We start from the raw sequence: 12,292 nt of genomic DNA on the forward strand, positions 1-12,292 counted from the left end.
TGTGTGTGTGTGTGTACACAAAACATTCATCATTGATTAGGGCTCGTGAATGAAATAATTGAATACTTGCTGTTTTTGTTTTTTCTTCTTAACTTCCGCCAAGATTTTCTTCTTCACAAGAACTTGCCTAGATTTTACTGTTCTTACCGTCATGCTTGGTGGCTGGAGACAAATACATAGAAACTCAGATAAGTAGGCAGAAAAATCAGAAAACAAACAAAATAAAAAAAAGAAAAGAAAAGTAAAACAGTCATCACTTCTTTTGAATAATAACCTTAGCAATAAAGAACAGAAATTTTAGTGAGCCAGATCTGAAGAATTATTATAAAAGAATGCAGGTGCAAGACTGGCTGTGTGGTAAAATGTTTGCTTCCCTGCCACATGGTTTTGGGCTCAGTTCCACTGCAGGGCACCTTGGGTGAATGTCTTTTCCTATAGCCCTAGGCCAACTAAAGCCTTGTGATTGATCTGGTAAAGAGAAATTGAAAGAAGCCCTTCATGTTTGTGTGTGTGTGTGTGTGTGTGCGTGCGTGCGTGCATGTGCGTGCACATGCGCAAATGTGTTTATGTGTGTGTGTGTGTGTATGTGTGTATTATGTGTGTGTGTGTGTATTATGTGTGTGTGTATGTGTGTATGTGTATATGTATGTGTGTGTATGTATCTGTGTATGTATGTATGCATGCATGCATGCATGTATAACGTCAACACAGCAATTTGGCTCGGCTGAAAGAAACGAATAACAATAAAACAGGACGAACGAAAGTTTCCTTTCAAAACAATAGAACCGAAGTTGTTGTACCTGTAAAATGACTTCAGAAAGTCCAGTAGTCATTGACTCAGTGTAGATAGAAAAAAAATGAATTAAAATTAGACTAACATAAAATAAATATCCTCGACAATCAGAATGGTTTTATGTCTATATTAGTTGCTGATCACCATGGTAACGTCATAAATAGAGATATTCATCTCACTTCTCGCGAGATTACGATATATATATACATATATTTTACTTATTGTTTATTTATTATTTATTTTATTCTACGCGGAAGAGGTTTTCTCGTAAATTCCTTCTGCGGCGGCGGTAGCAGCGGAGATAATGGTGATGATAGTGGAGGAAGCTTCTCCCCTCAACCCCATCGTTTTAATTTTACACGGCTGGTGTGGTAAGAAGTTCGCTTCCCAGTTCAGTCCCATCGCGTGGCATATTAGGCAAGTGTCTTTTGCTACAGCCCCGGGTCGACAAAAGTTTTACAAATGAATTTGGTAGTTGAAAACTAAAAGAAACGGGTCGTATACGTGTGTGTGTGTGTATATATATGTATGTATGTGTGCAGGTCTGCATGTATAAGTGTATCTTCCACCCGCAACTCCCGCTTGACACCGGTGCTGGTTTGTTTACGTCCTGTAACAGTTCGGCAAAAAGAAACTGATAGAATAAGCTGAGAAAAAAATTGTTTTTCGCTGCTGCAGAGGTACCACTTTGGTCATCGCCCGTCCACAGCAACGTGCAACCTTGTGCCGTCTGGCAAATTTATGGAGTCGGGTATGGCATTTATGCTTTCTTGTTCAATTTGAACGAGAAGCTGCTTACCCATACCCGACCAGTTTTGACCGTGCAATTTATGCACTTCTAGAATTGGGGCATTGTCCTTTATGTCTAAGAGGACAGCTGCCACTTGCCAGCATATATTGAGTTCGAGTGGCACTTGCTCTATTTTAAATTTTGTAACGCGCCGACCAAGGTATGTCGGCACGAGCAGCAAATCCTCAGTTTTTAGGGGGTACTGTGGAATGTTGCTTTGCGTCCTTTTCTGTTGGGAAGCGAACTTCTAGTGCCGAATCGCTTCCTCTTTAGAGCTATCTCCAACTGCTGTGGAGATGCCCCTTCTACATTTTTGTGTTTCACGTTGAAAATTTTATATATGATGGTCTTTTTATTTGTCTCATTTATTAGTTGTTGTAGAGTGTTAAGGAAGACATAGTTTCCATTCTTCCTTAACAACTCCTTAGCATTCTTTATATCGTCCATTTGTGACATCGATTTCCTCCGAGCTTTGCGTTGCTGCGGATGCGAAACCGTTACAATTGATCTTGTTGTTGTTGCTTGTGTTGGTCTTTGTGGTGTTGCTGGTGTTCGATCTCACTGATAGACATCTTGTTCCTTCTCTCTTCCCCCCTCTCCGGTGTAGGAGCAATAGTGGTGGTGAGAGCAGGGAAATGCACATTTGAAAGGCGGTCCAAAGAACAGCCTTCATTTTCTTCTGTTGCGCTGCACGAGGTAGAACGCTGTTTCATTTTTTCTTCGTTGCCTTTTAAGGCGCGAATTGGGCATAGTGTGTTTACATTTCACGTTTGACTTCTGTTGTCATCCGTCTGCAGAGGGTGTGGTGTACAAAGAAGGGAACAGCCTACGGTTCTCTTCAGACATTTTTCTCAAAATCTACGAGTTTCAAAAACAAAATTCAAATTTTAAGATGAGATATTCGCCGTTAAAAGGGGAAAATTCCGCCTAAACGATTAGCCCAGTCGGCTTGGCTACACAGAAATTCAAAAATATCAAAGAGTTTAACAAAATTTACAATGAAAATTGGGTAAAAACTTACAGCTTTCGAAAACACGTCCACCCGTTTTGAAACCAATCGCAGCACTCCGCCTCGTTCACCGAGAGTTGCAGCAAGACGTCCAGGTACACACTGAAGTCTGTGTCGTTGTCCGTCCCACCACACGTCCCGAACAGCCGAGCAAAGTGCTGCTGAAAGGCCGCACACATCTGCTTCGGATCGAACACCTCACGCCCATTCTGGTTCACCAAAGACCGAATGGTCGCCCTGTTGCCACGCGGACCCATCTAGCGGCCTTAGTCCACTCCCCGCTTATCGAACGTGCCTTAGCTCTGACAAAGCAGCCTTCGTGTCTGGCGTCGAAGTGTTGGTCGAAAGCCAACCTGGCCGCCAACGCGTCGGTTGCGATGCCTGTCCTAAGAGCCTCGTCTAGCTTTCTAACTAAATCCCGTTGTTTTCTTTCGTTCTACAGCTAGAACCTTACTAAACCTAATTGATTCTGCTCTAGTTGCCCTCTTGAGAGCAAACCACCAATTATTGTTGATGATTGACCCCCGTCAAAGCCCGCTTAACTAATAAACTAGTCCGGTCTCTCTAAGCTTTGCACGCCGTTAACGACGCGTTTAGTTTCCAGTAACCGGGACCCTGTCTATGGAGCCAATCCAAGTCGACCATACAAATCACGAATTTGTGGATCTTTGTAGCTGACTATGTGGAATTGTGGACACTATGCTCTCCGCATACGCTGGCCTTCAGAAAACTCTAAGTACGAACTAGACGACCCGATGCGATTAGACCAAGTCGGCACATTCGGGTTGTCTAGTTGATATCCGTCAGACAGTTGCAAGCGTCAGACCAGGTTGATGAGGCTTTTGCACACCCTCTCCTATCAGATGCTCCCACGCCCTCCCAGTTAAAGGCGGTCGGCGGGGCAATCTTCACTATGGATTCAGCTGATAGTAGGATCAGTCCTACACACGACAGTAGCTGTTCGACATAAACCCACAGGTTAGCAATACTCAGACAGTGGAGGAGTGCGTACAGAACAGTTTCGTTGCCCTGAGCGCACCTCAGGCAGGCCCGGCTCACAGCACTTCCGTGCGTTAGAGTTTATCCCGCACAAGCAGCACCCCTCGGTAGCACTGCCAGGCGAGGGACTTTTGGAAGTTATCCATGGGCCCTGGTCCAAAAGTCCTGCCAAATAGACTGCTCAGTTGGTCATCGTTGACACCCAGATTTTCTCCAAGAACATCGTTGCACTTTTCCTGCAATAACCCTCTATAGAACCCAAGAGTGATACTACTTCTGCTACCAATCGCATTGCCTGCCTGGAAGCACATTATCTGTTTAAGACTGGGGAGTGTGATCTGAGACAGATTTGGCCTATATTTCCAGCAGGACGAGCGACTGTGCTGAAGTTTCCTTGTTGAACTGCCTATACGTTGACGCCCTTTTACTTGTCAGGCGGACACTGCAGAAGACATTTTATTCCTTATAAGGTGCGGTCTGAGTTACTTACGGAGAATGTGCTAGATGGTGAAGGAACGATTTAGTAATAAAAAAGAAAAAAAAAATTCTTATAACGATAGAGGAAGACTTACTTTGTAGGAAAATCCCAATCATTAATAGGTCTTTTCGCATTAAAAAAAAGGTATTCCATCTATATATTGTCCGGTGGCTTAAGACGTGTTGAGGGAATTTGGTTGCTATCTTTAGCAATATGAATGATCACGTAGAGGCTTCTCTGCTGTACTATCCATTACTTAGTTTACTGTAAATATTTTTTTTTTATCGAAATGTGAAGACAATACGTCAACCGTTTCAATTCTACAAATAATCCAAAAGAAAAATGTTCGGTTCACAAATTGTTCATTTACGTCTAAGTCTCAAGCTAGATCTCTGTCGTCAAACAACCTTCAGTGACCACCAATATAGATCATAATTCCAGAACTACCCAGATAACTGGTATCGAAATATCAAGTCTAATTCATTTCTTTATTGCCCACAGGCGGCTAAACAGAGAGGACAAACAAGGACAGACGAAAGGATTAAGTCAATTACAACGACCTCAGTGCGCAACTGGTACTTAATTGACCCCGAAAGGATGAGAAGCAAGGTCCAACTCGACGAAATTTGAACTCAGAACGTAACGGCAGACGAAATACCGTTAAGCATTTCGCTCGGCGTGCTACCCATTCTGCCAGATCACCGCCCACCTTCAAGTTTAATCGCTCCGGCCTTTCTACAGCGAAAGAAACCTCAAGTAAGTAGACCGCTTACATTCCACCCTCCTCACACGATATGTTCAGATTAATCTAGAAGATGTGCTATCCAGCACTTGCCGTAATTGATTAATTAAATTAAAATGAAATCTTCCTTTAATATTTCAATTCTACCGTCAAGTACGATGCGAAATCAAAAGAGAAAGTGTTAAACTAAAAATACACGTCAAATTCAACCACTCCACGTTTCTGATTTTCTAGATAGAATGACCTACATTGCAGACTATTTTGCTTCGCTTCATGCACTTGCTTGATGAAACTGGGGTCATTCCCGGTTAGTGGTCCCAGAGACATCATGCGTAGAGCCAATCAGGTCGACCAGTGCTCTCCATCGTCGGCGGTGTCGTGGCAGCCCTTGTGCATCCTCCAAGGTGACGTTGAGACTCCGGAGATCTACCCCAATCCCGTCCAGCCATTTTGTGCGGGGCCTGCCACGAGGCTTCCTCCAGTCCGCAGTTGTTACATCGGATGAGAATAAAGGCCTGGTAGAATGATCTGGCGGGAGACAGGAAGCGTCCGTACCAGCGCATGCGACGTATCGCTATATGAACTGCAAGTTGATGTGTGCGCGTATGCAGTTCTTTGGAGACCAGATGGAACAATCAGATGTTCCCAGGGTTCTGCTATCAGAGCCGTCGATCGTCTTTGCCAAGGTCTTCGAGGAAGGTCACGTTTCTGCTCCATAGAGAAGAATGGAGAGGGCCGATGCGTAGCTTCGTCGTTCGGGAGACAGAGCAGTTGGATTTCATTAGTTTAAAATCACAAAAGGAAGGGCAGTATCCATTATACTGAACACGTCTTGCCAAGTTAAAGCCCAAGTCGATGTTTTGGTGTAAATGGTACGTAATTTGTCAATTCCAAGGAGTAGAATACCAGTACTGATTTAAGTAAATCCTAAGCACAGTTTCAGTTATTTCAAAATTTAAAAGTTCAATGATTTGATATAATTGAAAGACTTGATGTCCTGAAAATTTGAACAGTCGACGTGTGTATAAAAAAAAAAAATTTAAAAAAAAAAAAAAAAAAAGTAGTTATACAGAGCAAGATTAAAATTTCCGAAGTAAAACTATTGGAGCATTTTAATGTCCGCAAACAGAACAGAAAATGCAAATTTCACAAATGTCAGCTACAAAAAAGATAAACGCCAATTAAGTTTCATGACTTTATTCAGAAAGTTTGTAATGAATACAATAGTGGAAATATTAGTAACAAAAAGATCCTTACAGCAAAGCGACATTTACCTGAACTAACAGCAAACCAAAATGAGTTAAAAATTACCAGCTTAAAATTTTCTTTCGTATCTAGTAAAAAATTTTTAGAAACTAGCGTTTGTACGACAGTCGACAAGCCTCGATTAATCGACCTGTGACCTGCCATAAAAATATCTGCAGCTATATTGGAATGAGACATGCTGGTAAAACTAACAAGTAAAATTTTTATTTCTTTTCTAAAATAAAGATAGTTAAAGAACGCTGGACGATATCGCCAGGGTGAGTTAGTAGAAATTTTAAAACGATCGAACACAAAAATAAAACTAGTGAAAAATAAAACAGTGGAAATGACAAAGTTTTTCAGGTTTGTGATTAAGCATTTCTCCATATTCCAAACAAAACAATACCCTCACTGAGCGTAATCTCGAGAATCCATTGGGCTTTTAAATTAACCGAAGTTACTAACTGCTTCAAAATTCCTCAACAGAAAATTATGAATCAACGACCAGTTAAAAAGCTGCATTTTAATGCAGTATATACTCGGAATTCCGAGAAGTCACTTTCCTTCAATGTGGTTCTTTGGAATTCCAGAAATCACTGCAAAACAAAAAATACGTTTTATTACGTAATTCCAAAAATAAGAACATACACACACACATACACAAAGACAGTTGGGACTTACCAAGGTCAGATACCATTCCCTGGTTTACTGTTTCTTGTGAGTGGCTTATGGTGAAGTAAGTATTCTGAATTGTGCTGTATATACCAACATTTACGACAGAAGTAACGAAAGCACTGCAGATCACGACAAAAATACGGCCCCGTTTGATTCATACAGAGAGTACAAGGAGAGTCTTCTAGATATGGATCTATTTGAACCTATAATATATAAACGATTTCTTCAATTATTTAGAGAAAATCATTTTTGATAATGAAGGATTTTTTAAAGTTAAAAAAAATGTACCTTTTTGACAAATTTAGGAGTTTTGATTTCCACAAATGCTGCTTGGACAGCTTTCATGAAACTTCTACGGGTACTAAATGTCACGCGTCCCGATCCTTGAGGAAAAAAATCAAATTGAGAATTACTTCAAAATCTATTGTATTCAAACGTATGTATTCGTATTGAATCAGAGGAAACAAACTCATATACAAGTTGATATATTTTAAATGATTGCTTATAGTCCTAGTAGATTACGCTTGGTTCAAGCAAATCCAATTCACATATAAGGCTGTGTGGAAAGAAATTTGCTTCCCAACCACATGGTTCCGAGCTCAATGCCACTGCATGGCACCTTTGGCAAGTGTCTATAGCCTCTGGCTGACCAAACCCTTATGAGGGGATTTGGTAAACGGAAACTGAAAGAAGCCCGTATTACGTAAGTGAGTGCGACCACTGCTCGACAATTAGTGTGTTTACGCCTTAACTTAACGGTACGGCAGAAAAACTGAATAAGTACTGGGGTATATTCGTTCGACTAAACTTCTTCGAGGCGGTGCCCCAGCCTGATCGCCATCTGAGTGAAACGAGAGACATTAACTTGGTCGATGCAGACTATCACTATTCCTCACACACGAGCAATAGATGCCTAATGTAGCCGTTAAGTTTAGCTCTGGTCAAGCAGGACTGATCAAAACGTTCCAGACGAGAGTGACGTGTCTGTGGCTTCAAGACATAAGTCCTGGAGCAGCAGATGTTTTAAGAGAAATATGGAGATTTGGCTACTATTTCCAGCAGATCAAGTTAATATAGTGCTGAGGAGCCCTTACCACGCGAGTACACTTCCACCTGCATTAGAATTTGAAGCCACGTTCTGATGAAGTCTTACGACTGAGGAAATGTTTAAGGTTTCATACGTTAATCATTAAAGTTTCATTTTTCTCAGCGTACATTCTACCTACGGCATTTTCTTACGCACTCGCAATCTCAACCTAGATAAGAACGAAAAAAAATGGTTTTCTATCCTTGGCATAGGTTTCTCGTTACCTCTGATTATGTTGAGCAAATAACAGCATAAAAACGTCCGAAAACCGCTAATATTAAAGCAATAACGTATATTCTTGAAATTAAAAAGGTGTTGCAAACTTCTGCATCAATAATCAAAGGAATAACAACCAATCTGCCACTAATTCAATCACGTTTTAAAATTGGGGAATCCCAAGTCACTACAGATAATTAACATTTTGATTTTAAAAATTTGTGAGGACAAATTGGTATTTGTCGCAGATACCTTTCGTTACACAATATATACCTCGATGGTTTCTATGAAAATATTTGAGCATAAGCTTACCTATAGGGTATTTGTGTTTATCAGTGTCAATACCAGCGTATACCACATTTTCAAACAAATCGCTCATGACATTCGAAAGAGCTTCGGCTGTCAACATCCCATGCAGCGCCCCAACGAACACCGTCTTGGTAGAGTCCAGTCTTTGTGATGGTTGCTTTACAAAATTACTATCGCTCAACACCCACGGTATCACTTGAACCTATAATAAAAATAATTTTTTTGGACAGTGGATCTAAGCACACAAAGCTATAAATAGCATGTAAATATCTAGTTGAAAATCCCTTTCGGATAGAAAAAGGAGTGGAAGACTTCCCGTGACGCAGGAAGCTACATCTATCCCAAGGTAAAATGACGACACGAGATGTGGGTTCGAGTTCCATGGTAAGCCTACTTTTCAAAAAAGGTTTCTCAACCCAGTATTTACATACTTAAAGCAGCGAGCTGACAAAATTGTGAGCGGTATTTCGTCAGTTCAAATGCAGTCGGGGGTTGACATTGCCTTTCATCCTTTCGGGTTGATAAAATAATTATCAATTGAGCTTTGAAGTCGATGTAATCTACTTCCAATCCTGGTGCCAAAATTTGAAACCAATATTTATATGCTCTTTATATTATGCGCGCTGCGGGATCCGCCGTTCCAAAAATAATTTGCTCTCGAAAGTCTAAATTGTTATAACGTGAAGGGAAAAAGTGTATGCACACAAACAAAAATGGTTAAAAATAGGTGTACAGCTGGCAGAATTAATGAGGATTTCGAACAGGCCAAAGGGTACTACTTAAATACAGAGGTCCCGACATATCTACGTAACCCTAAAACTAAGGAGTGTGCATTGTAACAACATCGTTACGTCGATGCACCGGGACCTCTAAGCAGTGCCGACTAAAGTATAATACCGACCAATTGGAAAAAAAAAATAGAATACTTAAGTAGGCTCATAACTACTGTCTCTACCCTGTATTTTGGATTAAAGATCGTTTAGTTTCTAAACATTTAATATTTTTCATGTAAAAAAAATCCTTTGACACAAGTGATGGTCTGCTTAGGCAAACAGAAAGACCAAAAAGCTTGTTAAGAGTATAAGTTATTTTGCTATTAAACGAAAGTTTCGTCGAAAGACCTTCAGAAAAGTTACTTACAGAAAGTTAAAATGATGTCACTTATCAAATTTTGAAAAGTTCGTAAATAAATTACCTCTTTTGATCGAATTCTTCTACTGGAAATCTTGTAATAATACTCGTTGCCGTTGGTGTAATCTTGGGTGCATGCTTGCAGTAAACCGCGAATCGATTTCTCCGTTTCGTACAACAAGTAAACGTAGCCTAAAATACAAATGGCGTCATCATACAGGTAATCTGAAGGAAAACAATACATTCGCAGAAACCAGTTTTCGCTAATTGCAAAACAATGGAGCTAAAGTTTAACTCACCGTCTTTGCCGGGCCATTCAATTTTCATTCCACCAAACTTGTTAAATGTAGCTTGGAGGCCGGCTAGAATGAGAAAATCCAGGACCGTTTACATAAAATTTACTTTATTTTTAAACTAAAAAAAATACGACAGTAAAACTTAAACTGATTACCTTCAGTAATATCCCATGGTACACCACCCAAAAATACTTTACAGGAATAGGAAGGATTTTTATTATTTCTAGGTGGTAGTTGACCTCTCCAGGTGCAGCTGGCTTCACAGACAGCTGTGTAAAACAAAAAAAAAAAGAAAATTCATCTCGATTCAGGAGGGGTTTTTTTCGGTTGGGGTGGAGGAGATTTTACAATCATTTTTCAGGGATATTGGTCTTCAATGATAATGAGTGACTAACCTGCTGCATTTTTATGTAGCTTGGCCGCCCGATCAACGGCGAGTGGGTCTGGTCTGTAATACAAAGGATTCACAGCCCATCTTCTGTCGGTCAAAATGTCCATAGATGTCGAAGGTAAGAGGGCCGTAGCATTTGCTACAGCCGATGATACTGCTAGTTGGCTAGGATGAGGTAATGGCAAGGTGTCAGCTTCATATTGGTTATTAGAGCCAACATTAAGAGAGTTCTGAAAAATTTTAGCCAAAATGTCATTCGTCTAGCAATAATGATTCATTCTATCTGCTCGAAAAAATGCGATAAAATTTAAATACATTGGTATTTACCATTAATTCTACCAGGGTGGAAGTGTCAATGCTATCAGGGTAGAGAGACTTCTCGTAGTCAGAACGTATCGGTTGTAAAAGAGACTTGGAGTTTTGGTTATAGAAAATTCCCTCCACTGGAGACCGACATTCAGAGAAAGGGCTTAAAGGCGAAAGCGAGCCATAGTCGCTGAAAGAAAAAGAACACCACAAAAATATAGAGAGCATTAAATCCTATTGATCGGTTGTACGATAACTTTGGAAGTTAAAATATAAGAGTAACCTGGAAGAATTGTGTGACGAATCTGCACGCATGCTTTGGTATCGTTCTGGTGTATAATCTGTAAGAAATTTCAAAAGGTTGTGTTAGTTTTCAGTTTTATTGAAAAAATAAGAATAAAAGTTTATAAAAAATTAAATAAAATCGACAAGAAAGAAATTTACACGAAGTGCTGCTGCCTGACTGCGAAGTACTAAACGGATAATATGTGTTTGAAGGACTTGAAGGAGAAACTCTTGATGAGAAAGAGTAAGGGTCGGCAGAATCTGAAAATATAAAGACCACGTTTGTTGAGTTTTACGCGAATTGAAAAATCTTTTTTTTTTTTTTTTTGCAACAACAATTTGAAATAATACCTCGAAATTGTTCTGTTGGCATCGTACCAGAAGTTAGGGTCGTCAAATCTAAAGTATTGTCCAATAAAGAGTTGATTCTTTGCATGATTTCGTAATTACAGCCGTTATTGAAACTGTCTGGGTCCATGTTTTGGCTTGTTTGTCTGTTTTATGTTAACACTTGGAGATGTCTGCAATTAAACAGATATAAAAAAAAAAAAAAAAGCTAGTCCCAGAAAGAAAAAAAAAACAGATTTTAATAACAGATTTCAAAGATGTCAACATAAACGAGATTACTCCAATGTTATAAAAGTATAAGCTACACGCTTTTATACATTTTAAAATGCCAAAATTCATTATCTAAGCAAAAGAGTAATATTTACAGTAAATTCTGCCCGCGAATAAAATCAGTCCCGTTGTTTTCACCGTCGTCAACCACTCTAGGTATTTTATTATTACTCATTACAAATTTATTTATGAGTATAAGACAGTGAGAATCAAGCTAATTTGCATAAACTACATGCTTTGCAAAACTGTTTCATATACTTTGTAGCTTGCTAGCAACAGCAGCTCTGAACTTCTGAAACCGTTTTAGCTATGGCTGTTGCAAGAATACTGTTATAGTTTCGAATCGAGTTACTGTCTGAGACGCTGCTTCTCTTCCCCCCTCTCTCTCTCTCTCTCTCTCTCTGAGCAGGTGGACATACAGGCCCTATATTCCGAGAAACCAAATATTTGTTTGTTTGTTTTTTCCATGTTACAGATATAAAACCCTTTACCTTTCGCGGCAATAGTGATGGTTTCACTTAAATTCGAAACAGATTTCTGGGGTTCAGTGAAGAAAAGGCTAAATTTTTTTTACGCTTTGCAATCATCTGGTTTCGGGTCCACTCCCACTGCGTGGCACCTTCGACAAGTATCTTCTGCTACAGCCACTAGCGTAACAAAGGGGTATGATAGGGGGGTCCGCCCCGGGCGGCACTTTTAAAGGGGCGGCACTTTTAAAGAGACGGCATTTTTCATCCTGTTGTAGGTTATTGCTGTAGGCAATATGTGTCTTTTGTGGGGTCCGTGGGCGACAAACGGAAAGGCCGTCCCGGGCAGCACACACTCTAGCTACGCTAGTGGCTATAGTCTTCGGTTGACCAATGCCTTGTTAGTGAATTTCGAATGATTTCAAAAATTATTTTGAAATTATAAGCAGAAATAA

General features: G+C 40.0%; 2 protein-coding genes across 2 annotated transcripts in view; both read right to left on the bottom strand.

Annotated features, from left to right (window-relative positions):
• Positions 1 to 2,781, bottom strand: part of LOC106868646 (MYCBP-associated protein) — a 54,182-nt gene extending 51,401 nt beyond the window's left edge. Inside the window, exons 1-2 of the mRNA XM_052974380.1 lie at positions 2,605 to 2,781; positions 71 to 162 (exon numbers count right to left, since the gene is read on the bottom strand). Of these exons, the coding sequence (XP_052830340.1) occupies positions 71 to 153 (83 nt within the window). The 5' untranslated portion in view covers positions 154 to 162; positions 2,605 to 2,781. The remainder of the gene's footprint in view (positions 1 to 70; positions 163 to 2,604) is intronic.
• Positions 2,782 to 5,992: 3,211 nt separating this feature from the next.
• Positions 5,993 to 11,528, bottom strand: LOC106868666 (cytoplasmic polyadenylation element-binding protein). Its single transcript, XM_014914042.2, has 13 exons — positions 11,466 to 11,528; positions 11,104 to 11,273; positions 10,912 to 11,013; positions 10,751 to 10,808; positions 10,489 to 10,657; positions 10,166 to 10,391; positions 9,926 to 10,039; positions 9,774 to 9,836; positions 9,539 to 9,666; positions 8,347 to 8,545; positions 7,020 to 7,114; positions 6,738 to 6,934; positions 5,993 to 6,652 (listed from the first exon to the last, which is right to left on the bottom strand). The coding sequence occupies exons 2-12, from the start codon at positions 11,228 to 11,230 to the stop codon at positions 6,743 to 6,745; spliced, it is 1,473 nt and encodes a 490-aa protein (XP_014769528.1). The 5' UTR covers positions 11,231 to 11,273; positions 11,466 to 11,528; the 3' UTR covers positions 5,993 to 6,652; positions 6,738 to 6,742.
• Between the last annotated feature and the right edge of the window lie 764 nt (positions 11,529 to 12,292).

The sequence above is a fragment of the Octopus bimaculoides genome, chromosome 18 (assembly GCF_001194135.2).
Source record: "Octopus bimaculoides isolate UCB-OBI-ISO-001 chromosome 18, ASM119413v2, whole genome shotgun sequence".
Lineage (NCBI taxonomy): Eukaryota > Metazoa > Mollusca > Cephalopoda > Octopoda > Octopodidae > Octopus > Octopus bimaculoides.